The 18,573-nt window shown below is 33.7% G+C and overlaps 2 protein-coding genes, 1 long non-coding RNA gene and 1 pseudogene across 4 annotated transcripts; 1 reads left to right on the forward strand and 3 right to left on the reverse strand.

Annotated features, from left to right (window-relative positions):
* Positions 1 to 3,858: 3,858 nt before the first annotated feature.
* On the reverse strand, positions 3,859 to 5,289 carry LOC106320144 (receptor for activated C kinase 1C-like). The gene is made up of 2 exons (XM_013758511.1): positions 4,351 to 5,289; positions 3,859 to 4,135 (listed from the first exon to the last, which is right to left on the reverse strand). The coding sequence occupies exons 1-2, from the start codon at positions 5,224 to 5,226 to the stop codon at positions 4,034 to 4,036; spliced, it is 978 nt and encodes a 325-aa protein (XP_013613965.1). The 5' UTR covers positions 5,227 to 5,289; the 3' UTR covers positions 3,859 to 4,033.
* A 1,383-nt stretch (positions 5,290 to 6,672) lies between these two features.
* On the reverse strand, positions 6,673 to 8,771 carry LOC106320136 (protein LST8 homolog). Its single transcript, XM_013758501.1, has 10 exons — positions 8,561 to 8,771; positions 8,378 to 8,479; positions 8,184 to 8,296; positions 7,927 to 7,996; positions 7,691 to 7,768; positions 7,477 to 7,593; positions 7,325 to 7,407; positions 7,165 to 7,244; positions 7,023 to 7,082; positions 6,673 to 6,924 (listed from the first exon to the last, which is right to left on the reverse strand). Exons 1-10 carry the CDS (start codon positions 8,666 to 8,668, stop codon positions 6,818 to 6,820), a joined length of 918 nt encoding a protein of 305 aa, XP_013613955.1. The 5' UTR covers positions 8,669 to 8,771; the 3' UTR covers positions 6,673 to 6,817.
* A 3,190-nt stretch (positions 8,772 to 11,961) lies between these two features.
* LOC106320139 lies at positions 11,962 to 13,599 on the forward strand (annotated as a pseudogene).
* Positions 13,600 to 16,427: 2,828 nt separating this feature from the next.
* On the reverse strand, positions 16,428 to 18,235 carry LOC106320137. Of its 2 annotated transcripts, none has more exons than XR_001265709.1 (4): positions 17,767 to 18,235; positions 17,345 to 17,676; positions 17,014 to 17,191; positions 16,428 to 16,900 (listed from the first exon to the last, which is right to left on the reverse strand). It is a non-coding gene; the product is annotated as an uncharacterized LOC106320137 (long non-coding RNA). The 2 variants fall into 2 exon arrangements; XR_001265708.1 differs by having other exon boundaries at positions 16,985 to 17,191.
* Positions 18,236 to 18,573: the final 338 nt, after the last annotated feature.

An 18,573-nucleotide genomic window follows, 5' to 3' on the forward strand; every position in this document is an offset into this window, starting at 1 on the left:
ATCGTTCTTCGAGTCGGGTCGCGGACGGGCTGCTTGCTTGGTCGGATCACGAACAGGGAAGAAGGAGAACGTCTGGTTTACTTGATCACGTCTAGAAAGAGCTAACTTCAAGAGAGAGAGAGAGCTCGGATTTGGGTTAGGAAAACGATTAGGGTTCCAAAGCAAATCGGCGACGCGTACTGTAGCAGAGCGTGACAGCGCATCAGTGATCGGATCGACAAGCAGTTTGCAGCGTCTGATTCGTCTCGGCGAGGGCTTCAATTTGATATAATGCTCGTCGTATGGGTCCTCACGGTTTGGGAGAAAGATCTCTTTAAAGTTCCGTCGGAATTAGGGTTTTGTGATATTCGGCTGAGTTTAAGGAATTTCGTGGGGGCTTAGGGTTAGAGGCTATCGTGCTGATAATTTGTTATAAAAGAGATGTTGTGAAAGCTTATTATTACTCATGATCAGAGGTCTATATTTATACAAGTATTAGACCTTATTTAGACCGTCATAAGAGAAAATGAAATCATATTCCTAATAAGAATAGGAAATAATACTTATCTTAAATACATATGGAAAAAGATAAACATCAAGTATAGATAAATGTAAACTCTCATTCGCCTAAATCATTAGCGAATGGGCCGGATGGATAGCTGATGTGCCAGACAGTTTAGGCCTGATATAGATCGATCACCACTTGGTTTATAAAAAAATTTTCTTTTTTTTTTTTTTTTTTTTTACATATTTCATTTCATAAAACCCAAAAGCCCACCGAGGTTTTCGGCGTCTACAAAGATCCATTTTATAAACAGCATCGGTAAGTTTAACCATAATTAGAATCCCCGCTGAACAAATTTTAAAAATTAACTAGACCCGTGTTTTGAAAATGAGAATATTTTTTCTTTATTAATGTCTCAAAATATTTTCAAGTTTATCTTATATATATTATTAAATTTTCATTTAAAATATGGAAAAACATTTTGAGTTCAACTTTTTATAGAGCTTTTTTAAAATATTTTTCGCATGGTGAAAACATTTCACTCTTTAAATTCAAATATAAATTAGGACAAATCTCCAAAATAGCACATTTCTAAGTTTATGTCACAAAAATAGCTCTTAAAAACTAAAATGACCAAAATAGCATTTTATCTTTTGAAAATTTTAATTTTTTTTTATTTTTCAAAATTTGAAATCTTATCCCAAAACCTCACTCCCCAACTCTAAACTCTAAAACCTAAACTCTAAACTCTAAACCCTAAACCCTAAATCCTAAACCCCACCTCTTAACTCTAAACCCTAAATCCTAAACCCCAACCCTAAACCCTAAACCCTAAACCTTAAACCCTAAACCTTAAACCCTAAACCCTAAATCCTAAACCCCACCCCTTAACTTTAAACCCTAATGTCTAAATTAATTTATCATTGGGGTATAAGTGTATATTTTATCTCTTTTGATAAAACATTAAGTGCTATTTTGGTCATTTTTATTCTTACAGGCTATATTTGTGACAAAAACTTTTTTAATGCTATCCTAGTCATTTTCTCTATAAATTATGTATCAAAAACTTAAAGTTTAATATTTTTGTCACAAATATATTGCACAAAATGTATGCCAAATCATTTAAACTTTACTCGGCATCATTTAAATTACAAAGTGCAGATTTCTTTTTAAATTCTATAAGAAATTGATAGTTAACATATTATGTATTTTGTATGAGATAACCTACTACATTTATGATTCGTGGAATTTTGTTTTGCTTTGTGGTTTATAAAACAACAAAGATATTCAATTCAAAATAGATTTTTATACTTTTAAAATGTGTTTTTAATAGTTAATAATTATTTTATTGATTAAAAAAATAAATTTAAATATTCTTAGGAATATTATTATATAGTTAAAAAAATTCGAATATATTTTTGCAATCAAATCATATAAATTTGCTAGACAATGATACATATCAATTATGGAGCTAGGTTACACGAAATCACAACTATTTTTGTTGGGAAAAATATATACTATATTAATATGTTAAGAGAAATAAATGATAATGAAGATATTTGACACTAAATTATTCCAATGAAATAAATCTGTGACATTAAACTGACCAATGATTAGATCTAACCTAGAAAATAAATATGAAATGTGAAGATAATGAATTAACCTGAGATTAATAAAAAAAACAACAGTTAAAAAGGAAAAAAAAATAAAAAGAAACTGAAGAATGATCAAATCATATGTGGCTTCAAAAGAGGAATCATTATGATAGATCATAAGCACATAAACCAAAACCAGAATCAGTAAACAAAAAATTATGTGTATATATATAAAGTTTTTACATATACCAATATTTAGTACTTTAGTTAACATTTGTATTTCACTCTTTTGATTTGAAAGGTATGCGGTACAAAATTTAATTACAAGAGACTACAAAACATTGAATATTCTCTATATATTAATTGATGATCTTTTAAATAGTTATAACTTGTATTTTGTATTAATTAAAAAAATCGCTTGTATGTGGCAGTTGTTTATACCTTAAAGTAACTATCAAATGGTGCTAGCACTTTCAGTTTGGTCAATCTTACCTTTTTAAGGGTACCTACAACGTCTGTGATCTGAGTGGTGATACAATCAACATGTGCGCCACCCTTTATAGTGGCAATGGAGTTCACCAAGCTAACCTAATAACGTAAGAAACCATTGTAAGGAGATTCCAGTTTAGTCCATCTTCCTTGGGGAAAAAGTAGTATGATTGAGTCAAATACATATGTGATGAAACTTTCCCTCACTTAAAATCACACAAACAACACATCGGGTATTGGCTTCAACTTTTTCAACAACCAGGCTAGTCACATAAAAATTCATTTAGAATATGAAAATGAATTCCAAGACACACAATTAGTTTTATAAGTGAGAATGTGACAAACCTTGATTTATTGGATGCGTAAAGAGCATAAGATTCGAATTTAAAGATATATCCCAACAAACAGTAAATTATGAAAGAACTATGGTGAGCAGAAGAATGAAGAAGAGTCCATATATAAATTTTTAAAAAGTTTTCTATTATAAAATAGTTCAATGGTGTTTTTTTGATCAAAAGTTCAATGGTTAAATTACTGAAAATATACAAATTTTATTATGAAAAGATACAATAGTCAAGTTCCTGAAACAACACAACTCTTCAAAGAATGAACATGTCTTTTGCTTAAGTGAATCTATGAAATCATATTCAGATTCTTAAGTGACAACGTAGCACTTAGATTAAATATTAGATATAAACTCCGCCGTTAGATTTTGAATTTTTTTCAATAATACACGACGTTACGTGTGCATCTCATTGAAAAAAAAGTCACCAGAGAAGAGTTATAGACTGAAGTATTAAGCTTAAAACCATTTCTTTTTAATAACTCATATTGTAGAGATGGTATAAAACATGGCCATTATGTTTGATTGAAAAACCAAATTACCATTCTCAACGAAAAACTAACCGACCTTGCTATATTACCATTTTGCTAAAGCTACGTACGTGATTTGACTGTTAATATTCTAAAAAGATATAACCCTTCAATGAATAAACATGTATCTATTAGAAAAGAGTTCAATGATTAAGCTTTTGAAAATATACAACTTTTCTGTAATGAAAGAGGTTCAATGAAAAAAAGTAAATATTTAAAATTTTGGAAAGATATAATTCTTTAAGAAATGAACACGTTTTTTTTTGCTTAAATAAAAACTATGATATCTATACCTTTTTTTTTTGAACAACTAACTAAAGATTTCGAAGAAACACCTTGCTGGTTTACTATGACATCGTGTATGAAGGATAAAGCCGAAAGTTACTGTTAACCCGAGAAGATAGAACCTCAAACCAATTCTACGATCATGCATGCGAATAGTAATCAAACTATCAAAGGGTAAACATTCGGACTTAGTTTTCTTTTCTGGAATTAAACGAAAATAGAGGTTCTTGGTGGGGGTAGTAATACATAAGAAAACTTCAAAAACACGACAGAAGATTTGGTAACATCCATCTTCTTCTTATAGTCTCTAGTAACGACCAATGCCCCAGACCCTGACAACTCCATCAGTGTAACCACTGAACAATGTGCTTCCATCTGCACTCCAGTTCAAGCTTGTGCAGTAGTTCACCTGTACCATTTTGGAATCCAGAAACATCATCAATCCCATGAATCAAAGAGAAAAATAAGCAAAATGGAAAATGATTCATTTCTAACCAAAGTATCAAACTTTTATTAATTAACTATAAACCCCCACTAGTTTTGATGTATTCGGTAAACTAATCAAACCAAAGTTATAACTTTTCAATAGAAAGAGTCCAAGAATTGTAAGAATAACGGCATTACCTTCTTCTGGTTACCAGTTCCGGCACCACCATCCTTCTCAGCCTCCGCCTTAAGGTCAACCTTCAACTCATCAACAACCGTCTTGCTCTCAAGATCCCATATCTTAATACTGCTCTCAGTCGCAGCACACAGCCAGTACCTATTCGGACTAAAGCAAAGCGAGTGAATAATCGATCCACCCTCAAGCGAGTACAGCTTCTTCCCCTCAGCCAAATCCCACAACAAGATGACACCATCTTTACCCCCACTAGCACACAACGAACCATCAGGCGACACAGCCACAGTGTTGAGGTAACCCGAGTGCCCAGCGAGAGAGCTCTTCAGCTTACAGTTCTGAAGATTCCACACTTTCACAGTCTTATCCCACGAAGCCGAAACAATGGTTGGGACAAGCGTGTTGGGGCTAAACCTAACACAGCTAATCCAATCCTTGTGCCCATCAGCTTCAGAGATCGTGTACTTGCACTCACCAAGCGTGTTCCAGAGCTTGATCGTACGGTCACGAGAGGCCGACACGATCTGACGGTTGTCGACAGAGAAGGCAACGGAGAGGACGTCTTTCGTGTGTCCCACGAATCTGCGGGTGGAGACACCGGTGGCTAGGTCCCAGAGACGGAGCTCGCCGTCCCAGCTTCCGGAGAGAGCGAACTGCCCGTCGGAGGAGAGAACGACGTCTTCGACGAAGTGAGAGTGGCCTGTGAGACGACGCTGGGCGACGCCGTAGGATTTGTCGTCCTTGGTGAGCTTCCAGAGGATGATGGATTTGTCGCGGGAGGAGGTGACGATGATGTCGGAGTTGTCGATCGGCGTGGCGATGGCGGTGACCATGTCGGTGTGGGCGCGCATTGTGCCTTTCAGTACGAGTCCCTCGGCCATGATTAGGTTCTTGGGAGAGAGTTCAAAAATGGCGTATCGGAGCGAGAGAGAGAGGTGGAGATCTTGTGAAATGAAGCTATTTAAACTCTAGGTCAAATAAATGAAACTAGGGTTTGCTTATAGTGGGCCGTACATGGGCCTTCTTGAAAGGAATTTTTTTTTTTTTGTTCATAGTTTGAGGTATCAATTTTTGTCATTATATCCCCTATATATTATTTGACAAGCATTACAACATTTTTTGTAGCCACTTGTCATCAATACAATGATTCTTAGAATCCTTAAATAAATATGTTGCTCCATCTAAATATATAATAAGTTTTTTTATTAAACTTCAATAAATACATCATTAATGTGCTTCATTATTTCCTTAAATAAGATTACGGAATTGCCTAATGTGGCTAAAGTATATATGACAATTAATTATTTTGAATAATAAAGATTTGATAAAAATAAGTGTATATTATAATTATATTTGTTTAATTTTAAGCTATTAAAATAAATTAAACAATCATAGTAACCATATAATAAAAATTAAAAAAAATTATTCATATATTATATTTTGAATTTTTAATAACGAGTATAAATTACTAAAACTATTAAAAGTTTCACATTCAAATTTTGTGATCTATGATTTAAAAGCTTTGTTATGACATGATATAAATAATTAAAAATAATATAAGTTGAAAGTCTCATTTAATAAGTATCAAAAATAAAAGATATATAAATATATGTATCATTTTAAATTAAACTATATGCTATATAAAAATACATAAATATCTTAATTTTGAAATTTACTTTGAACATTTTTTGATAAAAAATTTGAAAAAATATTGACAACTTAATTTTTTAAAATATTATAAATTACTTAAACCATTAATCCTACAGTGAAAATTTTGTTATCACTAATTTAGATTTTTTGGTATAACAGATACAAATGATAAAAAAACAAATATAAGCAAAAAACATCATCCAATAATATTAATATTAAAATATACCATATATATGTTACTATTATTTAAATTTAATTATATATCATATCAAACAGAAAAATATTTTTTCGATTTATAAAATTTATTTATATGTTCGCACCAATTTAATTATATAAGTAGTAGATAATGGCTTTTTAATTATTCAATATATATTTATTATTTCATAATATGTTATAAACATATAATATATAAAATAATTTTTATATTTAATGTTGCGCGGGTCTTAACCTAGTTTCTAAGTTGTTTGATGACAGAGAGATCAGGGTAAAAACTAAGAGCATCTACATTGAGGGTTCAATACCTAGATTTACACCATTCTTAAAAAAATATATATTATAATATTTTCATTTTTATGAACTCACTTCTTACAGAATGGTCTGCTTATTTTTTATTTTTTAATTTTAATAAAACATCATACGAAAAAAATAAAAAAAAATGAAAGTTATACCTGTCAAGGTTCATTGATGCGGATGCTCTGACAATTAAAAGTTTAAAACTTGAGATGAATCTGATACAAATGTACAAGAGTTTCCTAAACACACAAAAGAGAGAAATGATTATCTGTTCTTTATTTAGTTTTGTTTGACTATTAATTCATGTTTTTAATCATGGAGGGCACAACACACGGTGGCTTTGTGATGACCTTGGTACACCTTGACTTCTTTTCCCGCTGGCATAGACCACAATCTAGCCGTCATGTCCGATGATGCTGTGCATATTACAGAATAAAAAACTGTTTAAAAGACTGTTCTGTCTTTTTTTTAAGACAAGTTGTTGATTTTTAAGATGGAGATTAGTGATGAGTACCTGTTACAAGAAACTCTCCATCCACTGAGAAGACGCAGTCCCATACCCATCTTTGGTGTCCTGTTAGATAAGGTTGATGAGAGTGTAAGAGAGAGCAATGGAGAACCAGTAACGTTTATCTAAAAAAACATGGAGAGCTCACCTGTTAAGACTTTCTCTAGTTTGAAACCATCGACGTTCCATATTTTGACAGTTTTATCAGATGATGCAGTCGCTAGATATCTGCTAACAAAAAATATGTAAGGGAGATGATGGAGGAAGCGTGTCATATGGAGAGAGAGAGAGAGTAAGAAACACATTACTTGTTTGCGGGAGAGAGTAGACATTTAAGGATGTGGCCGTTATGAGCTTGCAGCTTATGAAGTGGCTCAAACTCTGTCATCGTCTGAAAATGATACAACAATTTAAATGGCAATGGCAACTATACGAATGTGACTTGAATGACTTATCATACCTGTTTTCCGCGCAACAAGCGCCAAACATAACATGTTCCACGGTTGTTAGCAGCAACAACCATAGTCCCATCCCACATAACCGTTAGAGAGCGTACAGGTGTATCAACTTCTGGTACCTATTAGTTCCACAAGACAGAGATTACACAGAATCGTTTAAAGATCCTGTTTGGGTGAAAGCTAAGAAAAATGTAACAATCGTGTCAAGGAAATTACCAGTTCACAGCTACACGAATTCGCTCTGAGATCCCATACACGGATATTGCCGTTTTGGTCTCCAGATATCAGCTCAGTCTGTAGATAAAAAACGCAATGTTCATGAATAAAGACCAAACACAATGTCATTGCAACTGAGACAAGTATCCTAGAAGCAAACACAACTCTGTTAAGCGCAGCATAAACAGATCTCTTAAGTGTATACTGATGACACATGGCTTTTACAGCTGATATACCTGATTTGGGTGTAAAACAACAGTGTTAACAGCGGCAACACTCTCATACTCTCTTTGGCAACCTGGAGCCCTACATTTTGGTCTTACGAGTCAGCAAAGAAATGCAGATCAACTTAAGAAGTAGCTTCAAGACAAGATTTTTTCTCCTAGCATTTGCACTTTAATGATTTAATCTATTGACACTCAACACTACAAAAAAAAAAAAAAAAAAAAAAAAAAAAAAAACAAACACGAAGAACAACAACATAGACACTAACCTCAAGTCCCAGATTTTAACAGTACCATCCTCTGATCCAGAATACATCCATTTCCCATCACACTGGAACCCCACTGCCATAACATTGTTGGTGTGTGAATCATACGTCATCACCTGATTCAATCGCACAGAGATCATTCAAGTAAAACCACACACACACACACTTGTAAATCAAAAGAAAGGGTGAAACTTTACAGGTTGAGGGCTGTTGGAATTGACATCAAAGAGACGTATATGAGGATTACAAGCTGCAGCTAGATGACGCTTATCTGGGGTTATCTCAAGCCTATTCACATGCTGAAGAAACAAGACAAGGGTTTTGTTAAAGTTGAAAGCTTTTATGATGATCTATAGAGAGAAGAGTGTGTCTCTCCTTACCGAGTCAGGATACTGAATGGTGCGGTAACAGCGACCGCTCTCGGCTTCCCAGAATCGGATCGTGTGATCGTAGCTCGCTGTTGCGAGAACCACACATGGCTGACTCATTCTCGATCCTCACAACTAGGGTTCCGCGATTGAGAGGATCGAAGACGACCGGAGAGTAGCAGAAGAAAATTAAGAATAATCAATCTTTGCATAATTAAATCTGGGGGTGTTTTAGTGTTTTAAATATATCCTGGGGTTAAATTGTCATGTATAAATAAGTAAGGCCTCATTGTGCTATTTATAAATATCATGACTGAAGTCAAATACTTCCAAATGGCCTTTACGGAAGCTATAGATTTTTTTTAGCTTTGTTACATAATAAGGTATTTGCCGAAATCAGTTTAAGCCGTCTAGACGGCCTATCTTCTATAACCAAAACGATTTTTATTGAAATCCAATTTTTATACCATTCAAATTAGTTTAAAACTTTTTAAAGTGGTTTTATCTGTTGTAAAACAACTTAAATTAGTTTAAATCGATATAAATTCGTATAAATTTATTAAATTAAATACTAATATTAGTATCAATTTATAAATTTGTCTAATTTTTTTTTTTGTATATATAATTTTGATAACTAGAGCAATCAATTCTTTTATCAACACTAGTGTAAGGCTGTTTACCGAGTCTCTTAAAATATTGGTGTTGGTACTACAATGTTTTTCTAAAAGGGTTATTATGGGACCAATAAACAAAACTGGAAAGGTGGGCGTGAAGCAATAGTCTATCAGCTTTGCATGCCGAGATGAAAGGTTTACTTTGAGCAGTCTCATGTATGAGAGACATGAGGATAATTTCGATACGGGTTAAGACGGACTGTTCAGACCTAGTGGACATGACTACAAACTCGGTGGATTGACTAACATTCGCGATAGTCACGGTGTACCAAAGATTACATGAGGATTTCGAAGATGTGAGCATGTCTCATATTTCTCGGAGTAGAAATGGTCGGACGGACGCGTTAGTAAAATAATCAAGAACCAAATGTTATATTTTTCCCATATAAATCAGATCTGGCCAGACGAAAATGCTTCACATAGAATCGGCTTCTCTGACCACTACTTGATCTTAACTTGAATGGGCGACAAAAAAACAAAACAAAACTGGAAAGGTGAATGTTGTAGAGCTTCTTCGATTATGGTCTATGCTCTTTCTCTATTGTTTATCTGTTTATTCGTTTCTAGCTTCCCCCTCGTATTTGCCTTTAAATTTCCGCTCTGCATTAATGTTTTTATGTTTATTTATATAAGAAAGCCCCTTTAAAGAGTGGATGTTGTTATGAAAAATATATGCTATATATACCACCTGATCAATTTGGTCCACTAGTTTAAATTGATCTTCTTAGAAACTTGCTTTAGTTTGCATATTTTGGGAGGATGGATTAGAGTGCAGGTAGTAGGGGCCTCACGTCCCACAAATTTATTGCATTACTTGGACATTAAAATTATGGAACTCAGTCTGTGGTGCTCTCTGGAGTCTGGAGGTTAATAAGAGGATGGTGAGTATCATGGAGAGTGTTTTTTATATTTAGGACCTTTGTTTTTCCAGTAATATTCCATTTTGTTAGACTTAGTTTCTATTAAGTTTATACACGTTTATCCAAAGTTTAAAAACCAAACCAAACTGATCTGAAAACGAAGTTTGGATCATGTTTGGATCTTATCAATTACCTAAGTAAATCCTATATCTATAACAAAAAAACAGAGATCGAACCAAAATCGAATCAAGAACCAAATGGATGTCTAAATTTCTATAAATAATTTATATATTCATAAATATAAACTATAGTTAATTTTAAAATAATCAAATATTTATAAAATACTATTTATAAACTGAATTACCCGAATAATTCTTTACATAAATAATTAAAATTATCCAAATTCTTATTTGAAAATTCAAAAAAAAATTAATATTTAAAAACTCAAAATTTCTGAATTTTTAACCCGAATTAACTGAAAACATGAACTAAAAAAAAACTATTTCATATACTAGATGATTCCAACTTTTTATCCAAACCAAACCAAAAACCAAAGTAATCGAACCAAACCAAATTCCCTAAATACTTTCAGGAAAGAAAGTTCAAATTAAACTTCTTCCAACGTGTCTTTTCCATTCATGAACTCTGTACGTATTTAAATTTAGAAAAAAACAAATAAACTTTAGAAATCGTGCCATAACATTGTTGATGTGTGAATCATACGTCATCACTTGATCCGTATTCACAGAGACCATTCAAGAAAAGGTAAAAGCACCACACATATTGTAAATCAATAGAAAGGGTAATCTTTACAGGTTGTGGGCTGTTGGAATTGACGTCTAAGAGACGTATATGAGGATTACAAGCTGCAGCCAGATGATGCTTATCTGGAGTTATCTCAAGCCTATTCACATGCTGGAGAAAGAAACACCTAGCCCCAATAGAAAAAAAAACGTATCAGTTTGTGTTCCGTACAGACAATAATCCCGACAAGAAAGCTTTAAAGATGCAAGCAATCTCTAGAGCAGAGTGTTTCTATGTATGGAATGTTTAAATGTTTTATAGCTAAGTTATTTGCTCGTTACTCAAAAAAAATAAAGAAAATAAAATTTGCTCGTTACTCTCTACAAAACATACGACTTTCTATGTGAATAATGATCAAGAAAACCCTTTTTTTTTCTATCTCTAAGTATATTTTCATGTATTAGATCATCAATCCTTTAATCAACACTAGTATATGCTATTCTATTGCAAGTCTCTGAAATGTTGGTGTCAGTACTACAATTTTTTTTTAAAAGGATCATTTTAGTCAGGGCCGTCTAACAGCACACGCAAGTGGAACGATCGAATAGGACCCCGAAATATAAAAATAAAAGATTTAAGGATTTTTCAAAATATATAGATAAATTATGGTAAGAAACTTTAAAATTTTAGATATAATGCTAAATTTAGAATTTATAGTTAAAAGAAATCAAACAAAGTTATTAAATTTTAAAATTACGCGATAAAATGTACGATTAATATTTGTTTTGAACAGGGCCTAAAATTAATTCGAGAGGGCCCTGATTTTAGCTATTATGGTACCAATTTATTAAATTGGGAAGGTGGATGTTGTTATGTAAAATTATGCTACAATAACACCTGATCATTTTGGTCCTACACTAGCTTAAATTGATCTTCTTAGAAACCTGCTTTAGTTTGAATATACTGGGAGGATGAATTAGAGTGTATGTAGTAGAGGCCTCACGTCCCACACGTTTAAGGAATGAATTTGTTTTATCTGGTTTGATCTTTTCGAATGCGAACTAAAGCTAATTTGAATTTAGGGCCTAAGCCCATTATATAATATCCTATATATAATCTTTTGCCCTAAGAATATATGTCGCAAATATAGATGGGCGACGACAGGAAGATCAAAGGAGCTGTAGACAGGATCAACAACTTACCAGATGTGATCCTCCAACACATACTCTGCTTTGTTCCGACCACCAAAGTAGCCATCAGTACTTCCCTCTTGTCTAGACGATGGAGGCATTTATGGTGCGAGGTACCTTCTATCTCCTTAGATGTGGATACACTGACGGCAGCTTCTGTAAACGAAACCCTAACTCGATATACAGCTCCCATGACGAAGAGTTTTCATCTCATTTTAGAAAACATAACGGAGAACATACCATACATCGACAGGTTGATCAAGTTCGCCATGTCACACAACTTTGAGAATCTTTCCCTGGATTTATGTTCTCCTTATGAAGAGTTTAAGCTTCCTGATTTCTTCTACAACAGTTATTCTTTCAAGCAACTCAAAATCTATTCTCATAAGATTGTTCCCTACTGCACCGTGTCTTGGACTTCGTTGCAGAAGTTATCCTTGAGATTCTGTAGACTCTCTGATGAATCTATGTCTAAGATTATATCCGGTTGTCCTGTTCTTGAAAACTTAACATTGTATGACTGCTATAAACTAAAGGTTCTTGATCTCAGCAAATCCCTACGTTTGAGAACATTAGTAGTACACCGTAACATGGGGGCTGAGGGTCCAAGGCAGATTGTGGCACCACATATCCACTGTCTCAGATTGTTGCACTCGCAGTCATCGTGTACTTTGGTTGATGTCGCTTCTTTAACCGAAGCTAAACTGGACATTTGCTATGCCCTAAGTAACCCTAACTTCAAGTTCAAGGCTGAACCTCTCCAAGTCATGGTGCTAAAAAATCTAGAGAAGTTACAAAACGCAGAGAAGCTTACGTTTGGTGGAAACTTTGTTAAGGTATTTACGCTTTTTTGGGGGGCTGATATTATTGCATTGTCTAATGCCTAAAAGTTAGTTGGTTGCACGGTCACCTTTTCTATATGGATTAATTAGTTTTTGTTAGTCTGATTTTCTATAGTTCAAAGAACGTTTGAAAAGTCTTATACGTAAAAAGCTCGGTACTAATCAATATTCATAATCTTTTTTGTTCTTTCTGTTAGATTTTATCTCTGGCTGAGATTCGTGGTGTTCCTTTCCCTATTCTCAAGGTCAAATCATTGACTCTTGATACTGTGATCTGTCAGTATGTTATTCCTGGTATAGAAAGGTTGTTACAAAACTCACCTGATTTAGAGAAGCTAATAGTACGTGGAAAGATTTACAACTCGATGCCGGTAAATTCATCATCAACCTCTTTTTTAGCTATTATCCAAGGAACGTCTTTTGTATCTTATTTATGTTTTACAGGGGGAGCATCTTGACCAATACTTGAAACTAAAGTCCTTGAGTCCGGATCAATGCTGGAAGTCAAAAGATGGTTTCTCTTGGAATAAGTCTCGTTTGAATGTACAACCAAAGCATGTAACTTCATTCATGGAACTCGTGCTTAAGAACACAGAGAAACTAGACAAGATGGTTGTACTGCTGGATGAACGTTACCTTACGTTTAAAATTGAATACGTGATTCCAACACTTCCTCACAACAGCAATGTTACCATTGTGCTCTCCTCCACCAACAAGCCTATGGCATCAGAGGAGTGGTGAGTCTTTGAGTGTCATTGAACATTTATTTTTATTTTATATAACTTGTGTACTTTATTGATTATCTACATTTCCCTAACGAAAACACACTAGAAGTCGCCTTTGATTTGGTCACACAAATTTCAGGCCATATACAAGTCGACTTCTTTAGAGTGTATCAAAAGCAGATGTGAATATTGCTAGGTAATTAGTTAGCTTGTTGATAAAAGTTTTTATGAAACTAGTGGTATTCCGGCGCGTATTCGTATATTGTGTTTTCTAATGAGTTGATAACGTGTTTTTGGATCTATTTAATAGTGGTTACTGATAATAGTGTATTATTTTATTTTGTAATTTTGTTGACACGGATGCGTCAACTAACACTGCTGGTGTAGATGTCATGTATACAATATTAAAAAAAAAAAATTACAATGAATCTAAATAGTTATAAAATTTTTTTAAAGAAAATGTAAATGTTTACAAAATTTTATTATTTAGTAAAATTAACATAATTTAACTGAATAATGAAATTTTAATCTTATATAAGAAATATATTTGTTGCATATTCATTTGTCGTTGTTTGACAGTTGTGCTAAATATTTGTTATGTTTGGTTTTCTGATTTAATGTTTTATTTGAAATATATGTGAGGAATTTATTTTCTTTGCGTTAGTAGCTGTATTTCAAGAGTTTTGTGTGCTTTATGGACGTGTAAATATTTTTGTTGATGGAATATGCTTTGTTTTTTGTTTTTTTTCTTGAGTTTATTACTATTTTGGTATGGACATTCACTTTACGTAGTATAATATCGTTGAGAATAAGAAGGAATAGACAATTATTGAACATAACGGAGTGAGATTATTTACATATTTGTGATCATAAATTCACAAATATTTGTTCTTGTTGAAATACAAAAATTGTGACGATCTGATGCTTAATGTTAAGTTAAAAAATGATCATGGCTCAAATAAAGTATACAAATTTAGTCATTTGCTTGAAAAATAGCATTTCTCGTACCTCTTGTTGATGTTGTCTGGATGGCATAGTATTGTGGCTTTCGTTGCTTCTAAAGTGGTTGAGTAACACTTGAGTTTTTTTTGTCAACACGCTTGAGTTTTTTAACACGAACTCCATGTACTAATTTCTTAATGTCAATGTAATAATTTCTTAAAGCGATTCCAACACTGATCGTCGAATGTATGGTCTTGCTTCCAACCAATTTTATTAATGTAGGTCTCATCAACATTTTTCTTACCCGTGCAAAGCATTGTTAGACCGTATAGGTAAATTGCATATCTATGAAGAAAACGTCTGCTGATGTTTGTAGATGATGGAGGCCGCCGGCTTAGGATTGTTTTTTAAAACATATTCTTCAATGCCTTTATCATAACTTCTATGTTTTTAGCTGAAAAAAGATTTTGCCATGAGATCGTTATACCTTGTCAAAGAAGCAACTGGATGGATGGATAATAGTTTGATGGTCATATTCTTGTAAATACGGTTGTCTTTAGCTTCTTTGGCCAGTAGTTGGCATGATTGCATGACATGACGTGTGGTAGTTCTTAATGACTGTGCAACTCTTGAGATGATATCGCCTTGGATGTCTTGAGGGAGTTCTTCGAGTGTTGATAGTGGGTGAGCTCTGTTCATCTTGGAATTTTGTATTGATAATGTCTGAGTTTTTTATTCTAGCTGGAGGGTCTAATTTATATTTTTGTGGAATTTGCAATTGTATCAAGCGTTTCAACTTATGCATGGTAGTGTTTTTTTTTGTTGAAAAAAACATGGTAGTGTTCTTGTCAGTGATTATTGACTGAGTTAATTCTCCGTAATTATTTGTAACGTGTATGTGTTTTTAAGTGTTTTGGCTATTAACTTAGACCATTAGATAAGTGAAACGGGTCAGAACTTAATAGTGTTAGTGAATTTTATGTGTTGTTATCTTAGATCAAACGATTAAACCATACTCTGTTTATTCTTATTTTATTTAATCAAGTAGTAGTATTTTTTAATTTTCCACAATTATATTCTTGTTTTTTGGAAGTTATTTGGTATTTTTTGCTAAAATTTCTGTGCAAGTTACGTTTAAAATTTTGGGATAAAGACGCGTTAGATTTAAGTTGTTTTTTTTATACGTAATTTTCATGTGGACGTTTGTAAATTATCACCCATTCACCCTACCTGGGTGGGTTAGACCATCTTGTGATGTTATCAGGTTTAAGTTTTGTTATCCGTTTCACGCTTTGACCGTTGTTTTTTTACATCCTTTGACCGTTGTTTAGTTTTTAAAGAATCGTTGTTATTATAGACCAAAATTGATTGAAACAGTATGAATGAGAGTTGAACTGCATAATTAGTTGCAACTTAAGATCTCTCCTGTCGTAGTTGGCTCTCAAATCGTCAAATGAGAATGATCATAAACTTCTTTCATAAGTGTGTAGTAGAAAACTAAAGAAAAACAATGCGTGTGTTGACATTAGTACATGCGATGGTTATAATTTTAACCATAATATTGATGCTCCACATATATAACATTCAAGAAGCTTCTCGAGATTCTAGCAAAATCATTGATCATATCCAAATAATTTAAATCCACAAAAGATGTGTATAGAAAATCAAAGAGTTGTTTTGCCATACGTAGATCTAATGAAATGTCTAAGTTCATAACTTTTCTAATCTGTTTTTTTTTTCAGTCCCTCAGCCTCTCTCTTATATATATTAAGAAAGCATCATGGCAAAGCATATGTATGGAAAAAAATTCAAACATTGATCAACAACTATTTACAATTGGCATTATTTCAAAATGCTACATCATGATCTAGTCTTGAATTGTACCAACAGTTGCAAAAATCATCAGTTACACATCCAACTATATAATATGTTTTTCAAGAAAAAAAACTCAATGAAATTGCCTGATAGAGCTTCTTGTATCAAATATCTCCTTGTCACCGGGGGGCAATCTGGAACCTAATAAACTGGAGGGTAACGAACCATTGACTCAAAAAAACTGCGGTTCTGGCCATGCAGGTACCTATGGATCGATACACATCATGGCATCCTGAAAAATCTGATTACACCTTTAACCGGGAATCTATTAGTCAGCACAACATCAATAACCAGATGAGTGTACTTTTCTCTTCTCCATGATGGCATGAATTACAACCACAAAACATCCGAGAACCCCAAAATTATATAATACTTACAGAACACAAAACGTATAATAAGCTAAGCCTTAGAGCAGGCTTCACAAAATCAAGTTTTTGTTTTCTGATTTTAGCTTCCATCAATTTACATTCATTTACATCTCCAGAGTTGCAACTTTTCTTCTACAACAACAGAGAAAAAAGACACTCTTTACCCATCTCTTACATCAATAAGATAAGAAAAGAAAAAAATATACTTTCACATACATTTGATTTAGAGTGGAGAGATATCTAACCAAGTATTGAAGTCATCCAATTCATCTTGAGTTTGTTCTGGAATATTTCCATTATATGAAATTGAATCACAGGTTTAGTCTCATAAATGAGTGAACTTTGAACTGATCAGTAAGCACAAGGAAGCTACAGTCGCTGGATCTAACCCAGTTTTGCTTTGAAGAGAGAGATGTGTCTTTCCTGCAATCCAATCAACTGACTGCGATCAGATTTCTTAATCAATTTTATTAAACACACACTATGAGCTTCGCATAGTTGTGTTTGGTTTATCAGTGGACTCACTTAATCAAACTAACAAAATACTAAACAACTTAACATAGATCAGTTGGTTACCTGTATAATTGGATTGTTATCATCACATGATGAATGGAATGATTTTCTTTATTGAAAACAGTGCTGATACTACTATACGGTTAAAGTATGAGTTCAAAATTGTTATAAAAACCAGCCAGATCCACGTTGGTTTAGCCAAAGCCATGAGTTGATCATACTTTTGAAAACGAAACTTCTCTCCTGGGATGGTCACTTGTTACGTGACCTCAACAAAGCTCGTGTGGTCAGTGAAACGCGATTCCAGCGGCATCAACACCACGAAGCCCATACATCCCTCCTTCCCTCAATAGATTTTTGAAAGTATTAAGCTATTGAACCTGAACCAAAATCAACTAGAAAAAACAGAGTAAATAAATTATGGTTCGTGGCGAGTTAGTTTAACGTTAAATCCAAAAACAAAAATTAGGAATAAGAATAGGTACCTTCTCGTTGACAATTTGACTGTTTTAGAAACACATAATAAGCGTGGACTATCAAAAGGTTAAGTAGAAAGAGCTAATAAAACACGGTGGTGGCTAGCCGGAGTTACATTCTCTTTATGGAGACCACCTTTCTTAACATTTCTTGCCTTTCTTAATCTGAGGAGAGGGACCTGGGCGGTGTTTGAACAACATCCAGCTTTTAAATCGGCAAGAAAAATAATTGAACTCGCCACTGATGGATTTAATGCTCGACAGAGGTAGACCTTTGGGATTTTGTTTTGGTAAGACTGTTCATCCCAAGCAACAAAGCCATTTATGGTTGAAGCTTCAGGGGATTACTTTAGAAAATGATATGGTCAATTTAATTCAAGAGTGGGAGGAGTGGCGCAGAAAAGTTAATGCTTGGATTAATGTTTCCAAGTGACGTTACAAAGACGATCGCCATCGTCGGTGAGACGTGAAGAACCACGACGGCTGACTCTCCAACTCTACCCACTAAAATTGAACAAACCCTAAATAATTTGGGCTGTTTTGGACAACAATCAAAAAGCCCACTAATTTGATCATAAAAAAAACACGTAGCCCAAATTTTTAAACAACAACGTGAAGCAGCTTTCGCAAGTTTATAAAGTGCTGCCAGCCACGTGGCAGAAAAAGCCTCATGCTTCCTGATGATGTGGATAGCCTAAGGAGAAAGACAACTCTCCTTTATTGTATAAGATATATCTAGAAGCCCCAAGAGAAGAAGATGAAGCGACATGCAGCTGTGCAAAGACCAACTTCTGCTTGATTCTCTCTTTTTTTTTT

The sequence above is a fragment of the Brassica oleracea genome, unplaced genomic scaffold, assembly GCF_000695525.1.
Source record: "Brassica oleracea var. oleracea cultivar TO1000 unplaced genomic scaffold, BOL UnpScaffold00828, whole genome shotgun sequence".
Taxonomy (NCBI): domain Eukaryota; kingdom Viridiplantae; phylum Streptophyta; class Magnoliopsida; order Brassicales; family Brassicaceae; genus Brassica; species Brassica oleracea.